Source organism: Meriones unguiculatus, chromosome 17, assembly GCF_030254825.1.
Source record: "Meriones unguiculatus strain TT.TT164.6M chromosome 17, Bangor_MerUng_6.1, whole genome shotgun sequence".
NCBI classification, from domain to species: Eukaryota; Metazoa; Chordata; class Mammalia; order Rodentia; family Muridae; genus Meriones; species Meriones unguiculatus.
Genome location: NC_083364.1, coordinates 51918032 through 51937482, shown reverse-complemented (window position 1 = coordinate 51937482; position 19451 = coordinate 51918032). Strand labels below are relative to the sequence as shown.

Sequence of the window (19451 nt, the reverse complement as noted above, 5' to 3'; positions counted from 1 at the left end):
AAAGTAATAGCATTCTAATAATCTTGCTGACAGTAAGTTGCTTGAACATCCTTAGGCATGTTCAGTCTTGAAGGAGCTCCGTGGCTGTGCGGCTCCCAGGTACCTCTTCTGCATTTTCCTGCTCATTCCTCTTATAACGCTGCTTCTAAAGATGACACAGTTCCCTCTGTCTTTCCCCCATCAGCTTTACTCCCTAGATTGAAATCCATCCCGAGTCCACCCATCCAATGCCTACTTAGAAGATCTCACTGCTCGTAATGATCCTTAGGTCCCTCTGTGCTCCCTGCAGCATCTTCTCCCATGCAGTGCTTTATCAGAGATTCTTCCCTGCTACCCCAGTAATACAGCACTCTGAGGACTTCTAACTGATGAAATGTGTTTTCTTGCTTACATCTCCTGCAGGCTGCTGGCTCTCCTATTCTTCTTCTGCCATCATACTTCTTAGATGAAAGAGCAGACTATGTACCACAGCTTTCCCTGCCTTAATGATATTAAATGGGGAATGGTCCCCAGGAGTCGTCACGTGCCACAAAACTAATCAGTATCAGGCAGGATCCTCTAGAGGAACAAAGCCAATAGAATGTATACGTAATTACAAGAGGGGATTTATTGGATTGGCTTACGTGATCAGAGGCTGGATAGGTCCATAATAGCCATCTGCAAGACAAAGAGCCAGAGAAAGCAGCAGCAGCTCATATCACAAAGTTGGAAGCCTCAGAACAAGAGAGACCAATGATGCAGTTCCAGTTTGCTGCAGAAGGCTAGAAAGCCCTGGAGAGTTACCAGTGCGATTTTCCATCCAAAGGTTGCACTCTGATATGCAGAGATATGGGAATGGAACCCGAAGCCATACAAAAACAAAGTTATGCATGTGCAAGCTTCACCTCACTCCAGTTTCATGGTCTACCCAGGACCCAGCCCATTGGGCACTGCTATGCCCATTTGAGACAGGTCTTCTTCATCTTGTCCCACATGCCAAACATTTCTGAAGATACACCTAGAAGTATTCTGTACCCATTTTTGAGGCAACTCTTACTGTAGTCAAGATTAACCGTCATCAATAGAAGCATGAGATAAGCCCTTTGTTGGAGTCCTGGCCAACCCAGTCTGTGATAAGTACAGCCAAGGGAGGCTTTGGGCTCTACTCACAAAGGGTGCACTGGCTTTCAGACCATGTTACTGCACTTTTTTTTTTTTTTTTTTTTTTTTTTTGCTTTTTTATTCCCAAGGGGAGATTCTGATACATTGCTCAACCTAAAACAGGAGACTTGTAAAATAATTACATGCACTTGTGACTCCTTTAAAAAATTGATCAATATCAGAAAATAGAAGCTTTGCCTTAATGCTGCTTTGCCTAGACTTCAGGGTTCACTAGGTAGAACATGAAGCTTTAGAATAGCAAGCCACCTCTGGTGTTCTGACAATGTTGTGGACACTTATTATCACCTACTTGTTTTGCTTTTTAACTTTCTGTCCATAAGCTTGCATATATAAGAGGATGTGAGAAATTTAGAAACTGAACTCTTTTTTTTTCCTTTCTCTTATTTCTTTTTTTTTCTTATTTTTTATATTAATTAAAGTTTATTCACTTTGTATCCCAGCTGTAGTCCCCTTCCTCATCCCCTCCCAATCCCACCCTTCCTCCCTCATTTCCTCTAATGCCCTTCTCCAAGTCCACAGATGGGGGAGGTCCCCTTTCATCTGACCCTAGCCTATCAGGTCTCATCAGAACTGGCTGCAATGTCCTCCTCTATAGCCTGGCAAGGCTGCTCACCCACCAGGAGGAGGCATTCTGAGTGAGGTGTCCCAGAAACAGAAAGATACACACGGTATATACTCATTTATAAGTGGATACTTGACATGTAATAAACCTACAAAAATCTGTATATCTAAAGAAGCTGAGCTAGAAGGAGGACCCTGGGTAAGATGATCAATCCTCACTCAGAAAAGCAAACGAGATAGACATTGGAAAAAAGGAGAAAATGGAAAATAGGACAGGAGCCCACCACAGAGGGCCTCTGAAAGGCTCTACCCATCAGTGTATCAAAGCAGATACTGAGACTCATAAACAAACTTTGGGCAGAGTGCAGGGAATCTTATGAAAGAAGGGGGAGATAATAAGACCCAGAGAGGACAGGAGCTCCACAAGGAGAACAACAGAACCAAAATATGTGGGCACAGGGGTCTTTTCTGAGACTGATACTCCAATCAAGGACCATTATAGAGATAATCTAGAACCGCCACTCAGATATAGCCCATGGCATCTCAGTATCCAAGTGGGTTCCTTAGTAATGGGAACAGGGACTGTCTCTGACATGAACTCAGAAGCTGGACTCCTTACTTAAGAATCCAGAAGCAGTAACGGGGCATCAAGTGAGCTTGGTCCTGCTAAAACTGCTTACTATGGACATCTCAGCCTGGAAATAAAAGTACGTAGGTTTTCAACTTTCCAGTTCAAAAACAGGACTCCAGATTTCTGTTTGACACAGTCTACCTCCCTGAGATAATGAAGAGAAAGTTGCATACACTTGTTTGTGTATAGGATGTTCAAATGATCTTAAAGCAAAATGGGTCTTCAGATATTACTGTTTGCCCATTATTTTTTCTCATTTTTCACAATACTGTAAAACTAATTGCAACAAACACACAAGGTCACACAGCAGCCCACACTCTTCTCTATGTGACCTTAAGAAAACATCAAGCTAGTGAGACATAGACATGTTTGCATCAAGTCTTCAATCATTAGAACAAAATAGACAATTTACTTAGAAGAGAATGACAGATTTAGATATGAGGCATTTCAGGTCAATGCTCCACTTTTATGGGGTCCAGGGTTTTGTCAACACCTACTGCATGTATTTTTAGTAACTGTCACTCCTAAGCCTTTCGTGAGCCTCTGTGATGGAAATGGATCACTTGGTTTCCTTTGGGGACACGGCGCAGCAGCTGTTCTGCAAGTGCACAGTAACCCCACGCACAGTTCAGGTGAGACGCTGAAACAGCATTATTTCTGGTTAAAGCAAAGAGAAATGTATTGATCTGCCTTGTGTCTTTGCGGGGTGTGCCAAACCAGGGGGACTTGCCTTTGAGCAAACCTTTAATGATGACAAGCTGGGGTCAATTCAATGCTTTCTCTCAAATCTGCATTCTCTTCACTTTCAAGCAAAATGTCTTGGCACTGAAACATGGTACTGAGACTTCATGCAGCCAAGCCCCAAATTTTGTATTTTCTTTTAAAAAAAATTTAGTTTATTTACTTTGCATCCCAAGGGTGGCCCCTCCCTCCTCTCCTCCCAGTCCCTCTCGTTTCCTCCTTGCCCCCTCTCCCTTTTCCCCCAGAAAAAAGGAGCCCCCTTCACCCCACATCAACCCTGCCCAGAACATCAAATCACATCAGGACTAAGCACATCCCCATTCCCTGAGGCCAGGCAAGGCAGCCCTACCAGGTGGAAGTGATCCAAAAGCAGGCAATAGAAGCATGTTAGAAATAGCCTCCACCCCATCCCTCCATCGCCTGCTCCATTCTCCAGGTGCCCCATATGAAGACCAAGCCGCCCATCAGCCACATATGTACAGGGAGCCTAGGGCCAGACCATACATGATCTGGAAAAAAAAACTATTTTAAAACTTTTATATATCATTGACTATAAAATCTTAAGCCTGGAGATGGTTGCTTTGCAAAACAACCTTTGTCCAGTAAGTCTAAGTGGCAGATGCTAGCATCTTTAGCTCTCACTGCCCGTCTTCACAAACACTTGGTATAAACCCTTCCCCAGATACCCAGTGACTTTGATGAACACATGTGTATACATGAGCTCATTCCACATAAAATCTAAGAATTGAACTGAGAGCCCAGGCTTTTTGAAGCAAAGCTGTAAGCCACATTTTCTATGAAGGCTTTTGTATATGTCCCTGAACGGTCTCTGTTCTGTTCCCTCCCTCAAGTTTTACCTTGTGTTTTGTTTTTAGACCCTCTAGAGTACATGTTTCTTTCTCAGAGTGAACAGTTCAGTTTTTATCTTGGGATTGTTCATACATTGAGCAAGGATTTTTTTTTTTAAACACACACCTAGAAGCGATACAGTCATGGTAACAGCATGTAGAATATTGGGGACAAGAAGATGAAGAATAGAGTTTCTAATTTGCCATTAAAATAGGAAAGAAATGTCTATTTAGGGAAATGTCAGGCTGTCTATGTGGACTTCAGTGATAGACAGGCCTGGGGTTGTGGAAACAGTAGAAAGTAACCAGAGAATTTGCTATTATTCTGCAGTAACAGTTTCATTTAGCATCGTGTGCTCCTCAGATCTTGTTGAAGCAAAAAGAACAACTAAGATCTAACCTGGGCTTTTCAACCTGTTAGTAGGGAAAATAAAGTATTTTATTTCACATTTAAATCCCTGAAATTTTCAGTTCGTGTCACTTTACAACTGGAATCCCCAAGAGAATTTTAGGTAATGATGAAAATGTTCGACATTTACACACATTGTCCAAGATTGCAACTACTAGTCACATATGACTATTACATACTCAGACTGGATTGGTATGATGTGTGATCAAAGTTTGATTTTTTTGTTTTGTTTGATTTGAGTAAATATGCATGAAGATTAGAAAAACTATACTATATAGTGGTGACTATGTTTTTGTCTTGAAAACAGAGCTAAGATTAATTGGCATTTTTAATCCTTTGAGTGGTGGTCGAGCTATACAAATAGCATCATCCCTAGGGCCATAACCTTGTATAATAGGAAGAACCACAGCATTGCTAGTCCTCATATATTGTCCCCTTTTGATGGACTGATAATGGCATCACTGTAGGCATCTGTAAGTCTGAGGACACACAGTCTAGTTAATGGAATTCTCAGCCAGACTTTCTTGAACAGTAAATGAGGAGCAATACAAGATGAGTCTAAAGACACTTGAGTTCAAATTGTGGCTTTTCCTCTTCTATAATATGTATCTATCAAATAATTGGTCTAGGCTTTCACACTGTAAAGATAGATGAGGCAAAGTACCTACCCTAAGGAGTCAAAAGAAAAAAAATAAATAAATATCAAGAGCACACACAAACATCTCAATATATAAAAGTTCTAATCATTGAAAAATAAACAAAAACTGACATAACGTACAGTGTTTGGCTTTCTCTAGCCCTTCTCTAAGGACTTGGAGAAGGATCTTCAAGCAATGAAAACAGTCGTTATAAAATCCTGAGGCCCACCTGATAAAGGCCTGAGGTGCCAACAGGAAGCAACTGAAGAGGAGTAAACTGGGGAAGCAGATGGTGAGATGAGGTAGCAGGAGTAGCCTGAAACCAGATGAAGAGGGCTATGTAGGCCAATTGGAAGCTAGCGGGGAAGCAGCCAAAGGAGTCTTCTAAAATAGGAATCAAGCCATTTCAGCATCTGCAAATCTCTTCACAGTATAACTGACACAAGATGTGTGACCTTGGACACGTTACTTACCTTCTCAGTACTCTGAGTGCATCACGTAAAAGGTTATAACTCTACCCACTTTGAGTGACTGGCGTAGCAAACTTTTAGTACAGTGACTCCTTAGTCATTGTACTAATGAACTGTTAAAAACTGGAAATTTTATGCATAATATAAAAAATAAATGAAGTAAAAAAGAGCATAACATAATTATAAACAAAGTCTCTACTCGCTCTACCATCAGAGTAAGAGAGGGGCTTTGGAGTCTTAGCAGCAGGATAACCGAATATCAATGAAGAATTAGTTCTAAGTACCAGGGATCAAGGAATTCATCTCTAATATTAGGCAATATGCTTTCACCTTAAAAATTACTTTCACTAGTGTCACGTAATAGTATTGCTACTCTTAGGAGAAATGACTAATTTCTATAATTTATTGACAGCCTAAAATATCATTGAACTAACTCAGTCTTTTTCATTTCATTCTAGCCTTCTTAATTGGATTTCTTGGGGAGTAAATCCCGAAGAGCCTTGCTGGCCTTCTGTGCAGGTAACAGTGCACACTAAAAGCATATACGTGGTCTGTCCTGAATTTGAGACATTGCACAATTGGTATGAGTCACCAAGGAAGAGCCTTCACTGCCAGGTATCTTTATGGTGCACTGATGGGTAGCAGGCTTTGCCACATGGAGCCGAGAGTACCTTCACTTGTGCTTAGAAGAGACAGGGGTTTACCAAGAAAGAACTGAAAAAGGAAAACAATAGTTCACAGTCAAGAGTGTTGGTGAGAAATGCTAGTTGACCTGCACCACCCTGATTTCCTTTTCTGGCTGCCTCTCTGTTCAGTAGTTTGCTGCCTGAGGTTACCCATTTCTCTGAAAGCTGTTCTGCTGGAGCATCCTTTTATTTTTTCTTCTGTTCTGTTTAGAAACTAACCCACAGAAAGATTAAAAAAAAAAGACATAAATTATGTTCTTTCGCAGTGACTTTTACATGACTTACCGGCGTCAGAAACAACCAAATGACTTCTATCCATCTAGTTGTTTTTCAATATATAAGAAAAGCCTGCCCGGAACTCTCTCACAAGGGAGCCCTACCAGAAGCAGGTACGGTTCAAGAACAAGTAACATCAGCTACTGTTTACTCAGAACCTTCTATGCTCTAGGCACTAATGTATATCAAGTAGTTAAGCTTAGTAATGGAAGTATTCTAGTACTCGTTTTTCATGGGAGGAATAATTCTTATTCAAACATGACAGAAGCTCTTTCTCTCTCTTCCTCTCCCTATTCCTTCCTTCCCCGTATGTGTGTGTGTGTGTGTGTGTGTGTGTGTGTATGCATGAAGTTGATAAATATAAATTCAAATGAACTTTATTTCTTTTGTTTAATTCTAATTCCTTGCTCACATATCTAGCCCCAGGTTGTGTTTCTCAAAAATAGTGAAAGAGGGAAAGCAGGGGGATTTAGAAAGTAAATAAAGAATGTAATGGTCTCCACTCACCACAGTTAGGATCTAGACATATTTTGGGGTCTCTCTCTCTCTCTCTCATACATAATTATTTTCCCATTTATTTATCTGTTTATTTACTCACTCACTTTACAGCCTGATGGCCTCTCTCCCTTCTCTCCTCCCAGCCCCATTCTCACACCCTCTTTCCCCATTCCCCCTCTTCTTTTCAGAGAAGGGGAAGTCCCCAAGAGGTACCAATCCATCCTTGGATACCTTAGGTCGCAGCAGGGCTAAGTGCATTCTCTTCCACTGAGGCCAGACAAGGCAACCCAGCTAGAAAAAGGGACCCACTGGTAGGCAACAGAGTCAGAGACAGCCCCTACTCCCATTGTTACAGAACCCCATCATGACCAATCTGCACATTGGCTACATATCTGTAGGTGTCTAGGTCCAGCCCATACATGCTCTTTGGTTGGTGTTTCAGTCTCTGTGAGCCTCCATGGGCCCAGGTTAGTTTACACTGTAGGTCTTCTGGTGGTGTCCTTGACCACTCTAGCTCCCTCTATCTTTCCTAGCTTTCCTCTATCTTTCCAAGCTCTCCTAGCTTGGCCTATTGTTTGGCTGTGGGTCTCTGCATATGTTTCCATCAGTAGTTGGATGAAGTCTCTCAGAGGACAGTTGTGCTAGGCTCCTGTCTACAAGCATAGCAAAGTATCATTAACAGTGTGGTTGGCTCTCTCCCATGAGTTGGTTCTCAGGTTGTGCCAGTCATATTACCCATAAAGTACAAGCTAATCATATTACATTCCATAGACCCAAAGAAGCCCAGGAGGGCCCAAGGGAGGATGCATGAATCTCACTCAGAAGAGAAAAAAGAATAGACATCTGAAGTAGATGAAGGGAGGGAATTGGTAAGAGAAAGGGTGGGGAGGGTCACTGGGTTGGGGATCAAGTATGGGGAGTGGGGAGAGAAGAACCAGGAGGGAGAACAGAAATAGGTTGGGGGGGAGAGGGGACATCTCTGAGACAAGGGAGGCTCTTGGAGTCTAAAAGGTGAATCTAGCTGAGACTCCTAACAGTGGAGGTATGGAACCTGAACTTGCCAGGTGAGACTTCCAGTGAAGGGAGGGGGACACCACCCCACCCATAAAACCTTTGACCCAAGATTTGTCTAGCCAACAAGAAATGTAAGAGTAAAGATGGATCAGAGAGTGAGGGGATGACAAACAAATGAAGTTTCTTAAAGAGCGCATGCTTTCTTCTATGCCATGCTTCTTCACTTATATGTGGCTCTGTCAATACTTAGCCATACATTCTTGAAATAATTACAGTTTGAGGGGAATTCATGAAAGAAGAGATGTCAGTTAGCTTTCTGTTACTTAAATATCTGAAAGAAACAACTACAAAGGCTGAAGGTCTACTTTGACTTTGTTTTAGATGCTTTAGTTCATGATTGATTGACTCTGTTGCTTTGGGTGAAGGAATAAACCATGACGGGAGCATAGAGCAGACAAAACTGATTACCACATGCCCAAGAACTGAAAGATATAAACAGGAAGTGGCTGAGGCCCCGTAATCCTCTTTGATAGCATGTTCCCAGTGAACTAAAGAAGTCTCACTAGGCCCCATTTCTTGAAACTTCCATTACAACCCAGTAGTACCAAGCTAGGGACCACATCTTTAATAAAAAGACCTTTGAGGGACATTCTAGATCCAAAATACAGCATTGTACTCCACACCATCAAAAATGCATGCTCCTTTTGCAGTGCAAAAGGTAGTCATATTGTTCTCAGGGGTTCCCAAAGCCTCCACTGTTTCAGTGGTTTTCTAAAATACAAATAAAAAGTCTTCCCTGAGACTCAGGAAAAATCGTATAATGAACCATTCTAAGAACAAATTATAGACTACGCACTTCCAATATTAAGTGTAAAAGACACAAGGTAAGGCCATCTTCATTCTGAAGTGTTTGTCCAGCTTCCAAAACACAAAGGTTGGAGGTGGAATCCCAAGAGCATGTAAAGTCCCATGTCTACAGATTTTCTGGTCGTAGCCCACACAGTAATCATTTTGTTTTTTTGGTGCTTGGCTTAGCATTGTACTTGCAGTTTCCCTGAGCAAATATTACTCACTGCTGACATTTCTGTCTTTCTGGAATCTGCACTGAAATTTAACAGCTGGTCCATCATTCTAGCAAAGGTTACTTGAAGGGCTTTCAACCAGGTGGGACCCACACTTCTGAACTATATTAACCAGGTAGTCAAAAGACTGTGGGTACCATACTTACCTCAGGCCTTGACAACAAAAAAAGGAAAACAAGACTCCTGTAGGGGAAGGAGGCATGAAAGCTAACACAGGACTTTGTCAGTGCTTACAGATGCTTACAGAATATGCATTGGGCAGAAACTGCAAAGGTTTGAAGTTGAATTCAGAGTTTGTATGTAAACCCTCTAAGTCTTTGCTGGCATTAAAGCAAAGAGCCAATCGTCAATTAAAGTTTGGCCCATGTCCATGCTCACTTTTCCTGTGTTAGGAATTGTTTTTTCTCTCAGTGCTGGGATTCCATTTGGCTTGAATCTGTGTGGGCTCTGAGCATGCTGTCACAGTTTCTGTGAGCTCATATGTGCAACAGTCCTACTGTGTTTGGAAGATACCATTTCCTTGGAGTCGTCATCACCTCTGGCTCTTAAGATCTTTCCACTTCCTTTTCTTCATTGTTCCCTGAGTCTTGAAGAGAGAGATTTAGGAAGTTATCCCATTGTTATTTTTAAAGGAAATCCCAAACATTCGATAAAGACTCGGGAGCCAGATGCTAGGGTGAGAGTCTATTAGTTTAGAGAGGCAGAGAAAGCAGCCTTCCTACACTGCCAACATCCCAGAAAGAAAAAGCCCCATCTCCTTCTCCACACTGTCTTAAAAACCTTTTAAACTGAGCGTCTCTCCTTTCTACTTCCTATGTGTCTCTCTATCCATCCTCTGGACCTCTTCTCACCCTTTAAGTTTTTTTTTTCCTTTGTTCATTCACTGTCAACTGTTTGCTTGCTCTGCCTCTTAACCTATGGTTGACTTTATTTAATCCTGTTCAGAGAAAGCTCTTGGATTAAATGTGTGTGCTAGGGCTGAGCCCCACCATGAGTGGAAACAATAGGTTTTTCTAGTACTCAATCTCTGGGTCCACAGTGTGATCAAACATACCAAAACATTCCATTTAGTAGTGAGTGCTCCAAAGTCTCTAACTCTGTAGACTGTCCAGTTGTGAGTCTCTATGTTAATTCCATCCACTGCAAGAAGCTTCTCTGATGAGGTTTGGGTGAGGCACTCACCTATGGGTATAGCAATATGTCATTAGCAGTCATTTTATTGCTATGTTCCTTTAGCAGAATACTGGTATTAGATTTTACTTAGGCCCAAGACTCTATTCAGGTTCTTGGAAATGGTAATAGTGTCAGATATGGGTTCCATTTTATGGAGTGGCTCTCAACACACTTTTAAAAAAGTGGTTGGTTACTCCTGTAACATTTATACCACTATTGCACCTTTATATCTTGCAGGCAGCTCACTTTTGTAGGTCACAGGGTTTGCAGATTACAGATACTGATGATTATTTTTCTCTTCTGGTAGTTTGCAGAATACATTCCAGCGCCATGAATACTAGCCAGTACAAATGGAGCTTCCAGATAGATACCAGCTCTATTCCTCTGTGTTCAACAACATAAGCAAATGATGTCTTCAGCAACAGACATTATCATCAAGTTGTGGAGAAAAATCAACAGCCTTGGCAATAGCTTGTGGTGTTTAGGGGTTCCATGAGCCCTATTTGGCTAATGACTCTACAAGGTGTAACCAGTTCCTGGTACTGGAGGTTTCACATGGTAGCATAGCTGTGTAGTTGGGGTATTGTCTCCTCTATCATTTGGTATCTCTATTTACATTCCTTTTCATATATGTATATATTTAAGGAAGGTTAAATTGTGTAAATATGTAAGTTTTTACATTTGGAAGAGATAATTAAGTTATAGTGATGTTTATCTGTGTAGAATATACAAATGTTTATACAGGTTATCATTATAACTATTAATAAAAGTATTCTGTAGCTATGAGTGAAGCACAAAGGACAATAAAAGTTTCTATTAAAAAATAGAAGTTTCAGGCAAGCATAGTTTTAGTTAACAAGCAAAATAATCTACCAGAAAATGATCAGACATCAGACATTATGGGTGAACTGTTGGGTGGAGAATTTAAACTGCTGTTGTAAGGAATCTCAACAAGCTTCAAGAAAACATCAAGAATCATTTACTCCTCTGACAGACAAATTCAACAGATAGAAGAAAGTAATTAGACAATCAGGAATCTTTGAACTGATTCTTTCAGCAAAATTAAAAAAAAGTGTTACAAGACATTAATAGCCAAAATGTATCAAGCAGAATAAAGAATTGCTGAGCTCAGAGGAAGTCTACTTGAAAACACCCATGTGGAAAAAGCCAAAGAAAACAAAATGAAATGGGGAAATTAAAGTTTGTATATACTTTGGGCCAGGGTTAGAAGAGCAAACATTTGTGTTATTGGAGTTCCAGAAAGACCTGAAAACATGAGAGGGATAGAGAGCTTATCTAAAGAAGCAGTAAAAATTCCCCAACTAAGACAAGAATATAAATACTCAGGTAAGGTTCAAATGTCACTGGTGAGATCTAGCAAACAAACCCACTTTAAGACATTTTGTAATCAAGCTCTCAAAGCTGTGAGATTCTCAAGAGAGCAAGAGAAAAACACACAAAAGGTGTCTCAGTTCTCCTGACAGCAGGCTTCCCAGAAGCATTACAGGCTAGAAGAGAACAACATGGGGTTTTCAAATTACTGAAGAAAAAAGAAAGATTATGTGTCAAGCAGGAATACCATATCTACCAAATCTATCAATGGGAAATAAAGGATATATAAAGACATTTTCAGACAAATAGATAAAAAATTTATCCCTGTCAGGCCTTTCCTAGAATGGCTAAGGGGAGCTCTTAATTTGAAGATTAGTGTTAATAAGGAAGAAACAGTGGAAGGCATAAAACTACACAAACACTCGGAATACTGCAGTGTTTCAATACCATGATTGACCACTTAGACCTTTAGAATGAAAACTAGACAAATGACTCAAAATAATGACATCAGAACATTAAAAGACAAGTGATATAGAAAGATGAAAAACGTGATAGCAAATAATTATAATATGGGGCACTAGAGTAAAGACATTGACTTTTTATTTTATTTTATTTTATTTGTCCACAAACATAGTATGAATGTTTATTTCTCCAGTCATAACAATGAAGTAGAACAGGCAGCTAGAAGGAATGTAGGGGGACAAAGGCCTTAATATAATAAAGACACTAAATCTAATAAGCTTGTTAAACATCTTTGCCCACAAAACACAACTTTGGTTTCAGATGCACAGAATTTTAAGGCTTAGAAAAAGCATTGGGCTGCAAAGTAGATCTTAAAGGTTTAAAACCAACATTCAAAAGCCCTTCATAATTCCATGTACAATAAATGAATAATGTAAAAAGCTAATCATAAAAGGATCCCACTTAGATAACACCAAAATGACAACACAATTAATAATTAAGAAAACTTGAACAATAAGACTTCAGCAAGCCTCCTCCCTGGTGACAGGCATTGAAGTACAGGAAGGAAGTTACACCCTGAGGACCAGAGGCTCCAAGCAGTAAACCTCCTAGGGTTAATTCTAGGATCCTTGTCAGTACTGATTTGTGCTACTAGTAAAATCTGTAATCACAGGCCCAGTTATTCTGAAGTAGCAATGAATTGGGGGAGGTGTAGATGATGAGAGATTCTAGATTTGAAGCCCTATGTTAGCATGGGGCTTGGGATAGGTGCTTTAAGTGGGCAGGAATTCTCACCTAACTGACTACTCAATTCTCAGTCACTCATGCAGGTAATAAACTGAAGCCACTTCCTGAAAGTTCTAAATGGAAGATTCTCCAAAAGGATTTAAGAACTTTCCAGCTCTTCACTAACTAGCTACAAGTTTTCTTATCTCTTTTGAATCCCTTTTCTCTTATTGAAAACAGATTTATTATTCTTTTTATTATTTTATTTTATTTTTCTTTATTAATTACACTTTACTCACTTTGTATCCCCCCCCCTTGGTTCCCTCTCTCCTCCCGTTCCAATCTCTCCCTTCCTCCACCCTCTGCATGCATGCCCCTCCCCAAGTCCACTGATAGGGGAGGACTTCTTTTCCTTCCTTCTGATCCTAGTCAATTAGGTCTCATCAGGAGTGGCTGCCTTGTCCTCTTCTGTGGCCTGGTAATGCTGCTTCCTCCTCAGGGGGAGGTAATTAAAGAGCAGGCCAATCAGTTCATGTCAGAGACAGTCCCTGTTCCTATCACAATGGAACTCATTTGGATACTGAACTGCCATGGGGTACATCTATGCAGGGGTCTTAGGTTATCTCCATGCATAGTCCTTGGTTGGAGTATCAGTCTCAGGAAAGACCCCTGTGCTCAGATTTATATATATATATATATATTTTTTTTTTCTTTATGTATTCTACGTGTTACTCGCCTGACAGATGAATAGCTGGCAAAGGTTTTCTCCTGTTCTGTAGGCTACTTTCTTCATTCTATCGGTTAATTTGTTGTTTAGAATATTTTTAACTAGTGCACTTTTGCTTATCAAGTCACTCTTTATTTTCCAAAATTTTGGAATCCTATTCAAAGACTCTTTGCCTTTTTCTAGAGCATGAACTTTCCTCCACATTTTCTTTAAATAGTATCTAAGTTTCCATTCATAAATTAAGGCTCTTGATTCATTTTAGTTGTCCTTTCTATTGTTATTTTGTTGTTTTTGTCCAGTGTGAGAGAGGACTCTAGTTTGTCCTTCATATGAGGATATACCAGTTTACCCAGAAACACTTGTTTTAAAGGCTGCTCCCCCCACTACCATGTGCTTTTTGCACCTTGCCAAGAATCAGACAGCAGTAGCTCTATGCTGAATGTCCTATTTCATTACATTTGTTTATTTGCCTCTTTTGTATTAGTACCATTTTGGTTTTGTTTTATGCCTAAATGATACATTTTAAGATTATGTATCGTGTAAATAGATGATCTGGGGTGTGTGGGTATGGGAAAGGGATAAAGGAGGTAGGGTGGGACTGGGAGAACAGGAGGCAGGGGCCTATGACTGAGATGTATATTGAATTAATAATAATTAGAATAAAACAGTGGCAGTTGCTTACTCTCAAAATACTACACTGCCAGGTCAATTGCTTTTCTGAATTCTAACACAAATGTAGTAATTTCCCTTTTATCTCTTTTTGTGGATAGTAGCCAAAAGCCCAAGCATGTTTTCCTTGGCTCTCTGGGTTGTCTAAACATTTCTCTGAAGACTCCTTTCCGTCTCTCTTGCTGACCATTCCTGTGTTTTGTTTTGTTTTGTTTTGTTTTGTTTTGTTTTGTTTTGTTTTGTTTTACCTTAGCCACAAAGGTTTGGCTATCTCTTGTCCCCTTTGCAATCTCTCTTCTGCTGGCCTATTGTTTTTTATACTTTAATAGTCTTTAAACTAAAAAAATAAAAAAGGAGGGTTGTACCATCTGCCTATAGAGATACTGTGACTTCTTTCTTTTCAATTAAAATCCACTCTACTCTGTTTTTAAGTGTTGCTGTGTCTAAGGTTTCAAGCTTTATCTGCATACTATAGTGAATGTACCCACCAGTGTCTTATTCCTGATTTTAGAATATATATTTTGGTTTCATTTGGTTTGTCATGTATGACCTTTATTGAGGTAAGATCCTTCTATTTCTAGTTTCTTCAGGGCTTTTATTCAAAGGGAAAGTTGAACATTTTCAAAACTTTGTGGCATCTATTGAACTAACTGTTTAAGTTTTGCTCTGATTCTAGATAATTGCTTTATTATGTTTATTTGCTTTTAAACAATGAAACGTCCATGCATTCTTGGTAAGAAATGAACTTTTTAATGGTGTGAGCTTTTCTATGTGATGTTAAATTCACTTTGCAAGAATCTCTTGAGGATTTTTTTGTAGTTACACCCACTGGGGAAACTGATATACAGTTTTCTTTTGTTGTTGTTGTGCCATTGTTCTTCTTCTTCTTTTTAATCAGGAAAAAAGAAGCTTCATAAAATGAGCTTTTATGCATTACTTCCTTTTCAATTTTATGTGGTACTTGGAGGAACATTGGTGTATTTTTTCAAAGCATAATATAATTCAGGAGAGCACTCACCTGGTCTTGAGATTGCTAGGAGAGTTACTGATTCTCATTATTTGCTATGAATCTGTCTGTTTATATCTTCATGATTCCATTCATATGTCTCTAGAAATTTTTCCATTTCTTCTAGATTTTCCAATTGATTGGAGTATGTTAGCTTTCAAAGTATTCCTTAAAGATCATTTGGCTTTCAGTGTGATATCATATATTTTAATATCTAATTATAAAATTAAAATTTAATATCTAATATTAAATTTTATTACTAAAAGTATTAATTTGGAGGGATCCTCTGTTTTATCCATTTTTCCAATCTTGTGTATCTTTTCAAAGAATGCACTTTTTGCTTTATTAATCCTTGATACTGTTCTTTGGTTTCCATGTCATCAATTTGATCTTTGAGTTTTATTATTTATATCCCTCTACTTATTTGGGGTTTGGCTAGTCCTTGCTTTTTCAAAAGCCCAAGTTGCAGCATTAGCATTATTTGTGACCTCTCTGATTTCTTTAAATATTTTATTTGTTATCATGGGGGAAGACATTTGTGTCACAGAGCACAAGTGGAGATAGCATACACTTTGTGGAGGAAGTTTGCTCTTTCTACCTTTATATGCATTCCTGGAATCATACTCAGTTATTAGGCTTCCATTGTCAGACAACAAGTATCCTAACCTGATCAGCCATTTCACCAGTCCTAATTTTTAATATGAAGAATTATGGTTATAAACCTCCACTTCAGAGTCACTTTATTGGTATTCTGTAAATAATTGTAAGTTCTGTTTTTGTCTTCATTTGATTCTATGTAACTTAATTGTTATTTCCAGTTTTTTTTTAAATAACCTACTGGTCATTCAAAATTATATTTTTCAGTCTCCATGTCTTAGTATGTTTGTATAGTTTCTCATGCAATTATTGATTTCTAATTTCATTCCATTATTTGCAATTATGTAAGGAATTATTATTTTGTGATTATTAAGACTTGCTTTCAGGGAGGCAGGCAAATCTCTGTGAGCTAGAGGCCAGTCTGGTCTACAAAGCAAGTCTAGGACAGCCAAGGCTACTCAGGGAAATCCTGTCTTGAAAACAATAAGAAAAAGACATATTTTATAGTCTAAAATGTGATGTACTTTTGAGAAAGCTATTTGAGCTTCTGTGACTAATATTCATACTACATCTGTTGAATGGAATGCTCTATAGATGCCCAGTAAATCCATTTCATTAAAGTACAGTTTAATTCTGAAGTTTTTTACTATTTTTTTGTTTGAATAATATATCTGTTGAGAGTTGGTGTGAAAACCTCCTATGGTTATTACATAAGTGGAGACAATTTTTCTTCAATAAATTGTGTTGGAAAAATTGGATAGCCACTTCAAGAATATTGAAACTAAATCCCTGTCTCTCATCAATTATGAAATTTAACTCAATGCAGATTAAAGAATTAAATGTGCACCTGATGCTCTAAAATTACTACAGGAATACAAGTGAGAAATATTTCAGAACATTGGAATGGAAAGGTTGTTTTGGACAATACTCCAAAAGTTCAAGAAATAAAAACATAGACAAGTAGAGTTTTATGAAATAAAAAAGCTTCTGAAGAGTAGAGGAAGCAGTAAATAATGTGAAAGGTTAAACTACAGAATGAGAGAAAATATTTTAAAATTATGTGTCTAGTAAGACATTAACAAAATTAAAACTCAATAGCACGATAATCAAATATCTCAATTAAAAAATGGGAAACAAGATAATATGTAAATTTTTTAAATGAGGACATATAGAATTGAATGGTTTATGAAAAAGTGTATAATATCACTAAACAGGAAAGTGCACTTTTTAAAAATTTTAAAACATTTTATTATAAAAGAAATACAAATAACAAAGGAAATGTCAAGAAGAGGCAAAGTCACCCATTTACTGCCATGCCCTCCTATTATAGTCACAATTGGTATCTTGACTGTCAACTTTTACAGTCATCTATGACCACATTCTAATGCTCTTGTGTCAATTTCCTCACTGCAGCATTTCATCTGTACCATTCGCGGATACCTGTCTATTGACTACAGATGTGAAAGTCTACATGTAACTACACTGTCTCTGATAAGAAAGTTCTAGCCTAAATACTCTATATTTGCAACCACTATACCTTTCCAACTGTGAAGGCTTTATTCTTTTTTTTCTCTTTCAAACAAGTATGCTTTTATTTATTTATTTTATTAATTACACTTTATTCACTTTATATCCCCCATAAGCCCCTCCCTCCTCTCCTCCTGATCCCACCTTCCCTCACCCTTCTTCACGCATGCCCCTCCCCAAGTCCACTGATAGGGGAGGTCCTCCTCTCCTTCCTTCTGATCTTAGTCTATCAGATCACATCAGGAGTGGCTGCATTGTCTTCTTCTGTGGCCTGGTAGAGCTGCTCCCCCTCAGGGGGAGGTGATCAAAGAGCAGGCCAATCAGATTATGTCAGAGGCAGTCCCTCTTCCCATTACTATGGAACCCACTTGGACACTAAACTGCCATGGGCTACATTTGTGCAGGGGTTCTAGGTTATCTCCATGCATGGTACTTGGTTGGAGTATGAGTCTCTGGGAAGACCCCTGTGTTCAAATTTTCTGGTTCTGTTGCTCTCCTTGTGGAGTTCCTGTCCTCTCCAGATCTTACTATCTCCCACTTCTTACATAAGATTCCATGCACTCTGCCCAACAGTTGGCCATAAGTCTCAGCGTCTGCTTTGATAGTCTGCAGGTTTTATTCTCAAAGAAAGCTTGTAAGTTGGGACTCGCTGAGTCAATCCTGACTACTTCTGAGATAAAAGACAAAGCAGGCAGATGGACCTCAAAAATCCAATCTTTCAGGAATAGAATCAGCACCAGGAAGGACAGCTGTTATCTCCTAAGAGAAATATTCTGAGGGTCTGGCTACATAAATCCATCAGTAAGTTTATAGTAGACAATCACAGAAGCTGACTCCACTGTGGCCAAAGTAAAAAACATCGGCAGTTCCGGGTCACCTTGCAACTTCCGAGGCACCTTCAAGATTTCCCTTATCTTGCTACTGCTGAGGGAAGCAGAAATGGGTACAGGGACCACCATCTGTAGCCCTTATGTTTCTATCTCAGTGCCAAGGAGGCAGATGAGTTGTAGTTCTGGTAATCTGACACAGTTTACTTCATGCCAACTTTTGCTCTCCATGAGATCCAGGTAAACCAAGAATGCTATGTAATTTTGGGTGGCATCTCCCATACCTAATTACATCATCTCTAAGTACTTAGGGTGTGTGCTTATCCAGGCGTCCTCGGGAGCCCACGTGTGGGTGCCGCCCTCACCACCTCGAACCGGGCCAGGGCCGCTACATCCTGGGATGCACTTGGAACCCAGGAAAGTGCAATTTGATATCACCAAATTTACTAAAAATGTCTAACAACAAGGACAAGAACATCAACATTAAGTCCTCTACAGATGACAGATGTTGATGAAGATGTGTAGAAATGGAAACCCTTTCACACTCTTGGTGGATATCTAAATTAGTTCAACCATTATGGAAAAACAGTGCAGTGGTTCATCAAAAAGTTAACAGCAAAGGACACTCCATCTTACCAAAAGAATGCTTGCTCAACTATGTTCATAATTGCTTTATTCTTATTAGCCAGGAACTGGAAAAAACCTAGATGTCCCTCAGTCGAAGAATGGATAAAAAAAAAAGTGGTACATTTCCATAATGGGGTATTACTAAGCTGTTAAAAAATAACATCATAAAATTTTCAGGCAAATGGATGGAACTGGAAAAAATTATTTTAAGTGTGGTAGTTAAAATGAAGAATAATCATGTTACAATCCACAGATTTAAAGAGGCTAACTAACAAGGAGGGCTCAGTAGGGGTTGGGCACATGGATCTTCCTGAAAACAGGAAATAGAATAGATGTTGTGGGTGGACTGGGGATAGGTAGGGGTGGGAACAGGAGGGATCAGGTGAGATGGGAGAGAGTACTGGGAGAGATGACTAGAATTGGAACTTTGGGGGACAAGGTAGAAAGTTAGTGCAATAGAAACTCCCAGGAGTCTACAAGAGCTACTCTAGCTAACACTCCCAGTAATGGGTCATGAAGAGCCTGAATTGGCCACCTCCTGTAACCAGAAAGACTTCTAGTGGAGGGATTGAGGCACCAACCGAGCTACAAAACTTTTAACCTACAATTTGCCCTGCCTGCAAGATGTGCTGGGGTAAGGGTGGCACAGAACTTGTGGGAGTGGCCAACCAATGACTGGTCCAACTTGAGACCCATGCCAAGAGAGGGATCCCATGCCTGATGCAGCCTGGAGGGCCAGGACCCTGATGCTGGATAACCCAGG

At 39.5% G+C, this 19451-nt stretch overlaps 1 protein-coding gene and 1 pseudogene across 4 annotated transcripts in view; one reads left to right on the top strand and one right to left on the bottom strand.

The window, feature by feature from the left end:
- Hhla2 (HHLA2 member of B7 family) overlaps positions 1 to 11917 on the top strand; it is a 143211-nt gene extending 131294 nt beyond the window's left edge. The window contains exons 10-12 of one of the 4 annotated variants that reach the window (XR_009586996.1): positions 5918 to 5978; positions 6412 to 6534; positions 10496 to 11917. Coding sequence is in view for 1 of the 4 variants with exons in the window: in XM_060370505.1 (XP_060226488.1) it covers positions 5918 to 5946 (29 nt within the window). In the remaining 3 variants the exon portion in view is untranslated. Of the gene's footprint in view, positions 1 to 5917; positions 5979 to 6411; positions 6535 to 10495 lie in introns of those variants that run through there. The other 3 variants (XR_009586999.1, XM_060370505.1, XM_060370504.1) reach the window with 3 other exon arrangements.
- Positions 11918 to 17839: 5922 nt separating this feature from the next.
- LOC110564984 (tRNA-splicing endonuclease subunit Sen15-like) overlaps positions 17840 to 19451 on the bottom strand; it is a 41458-nt pseudogene continuing 39846 nt past the window's right edge.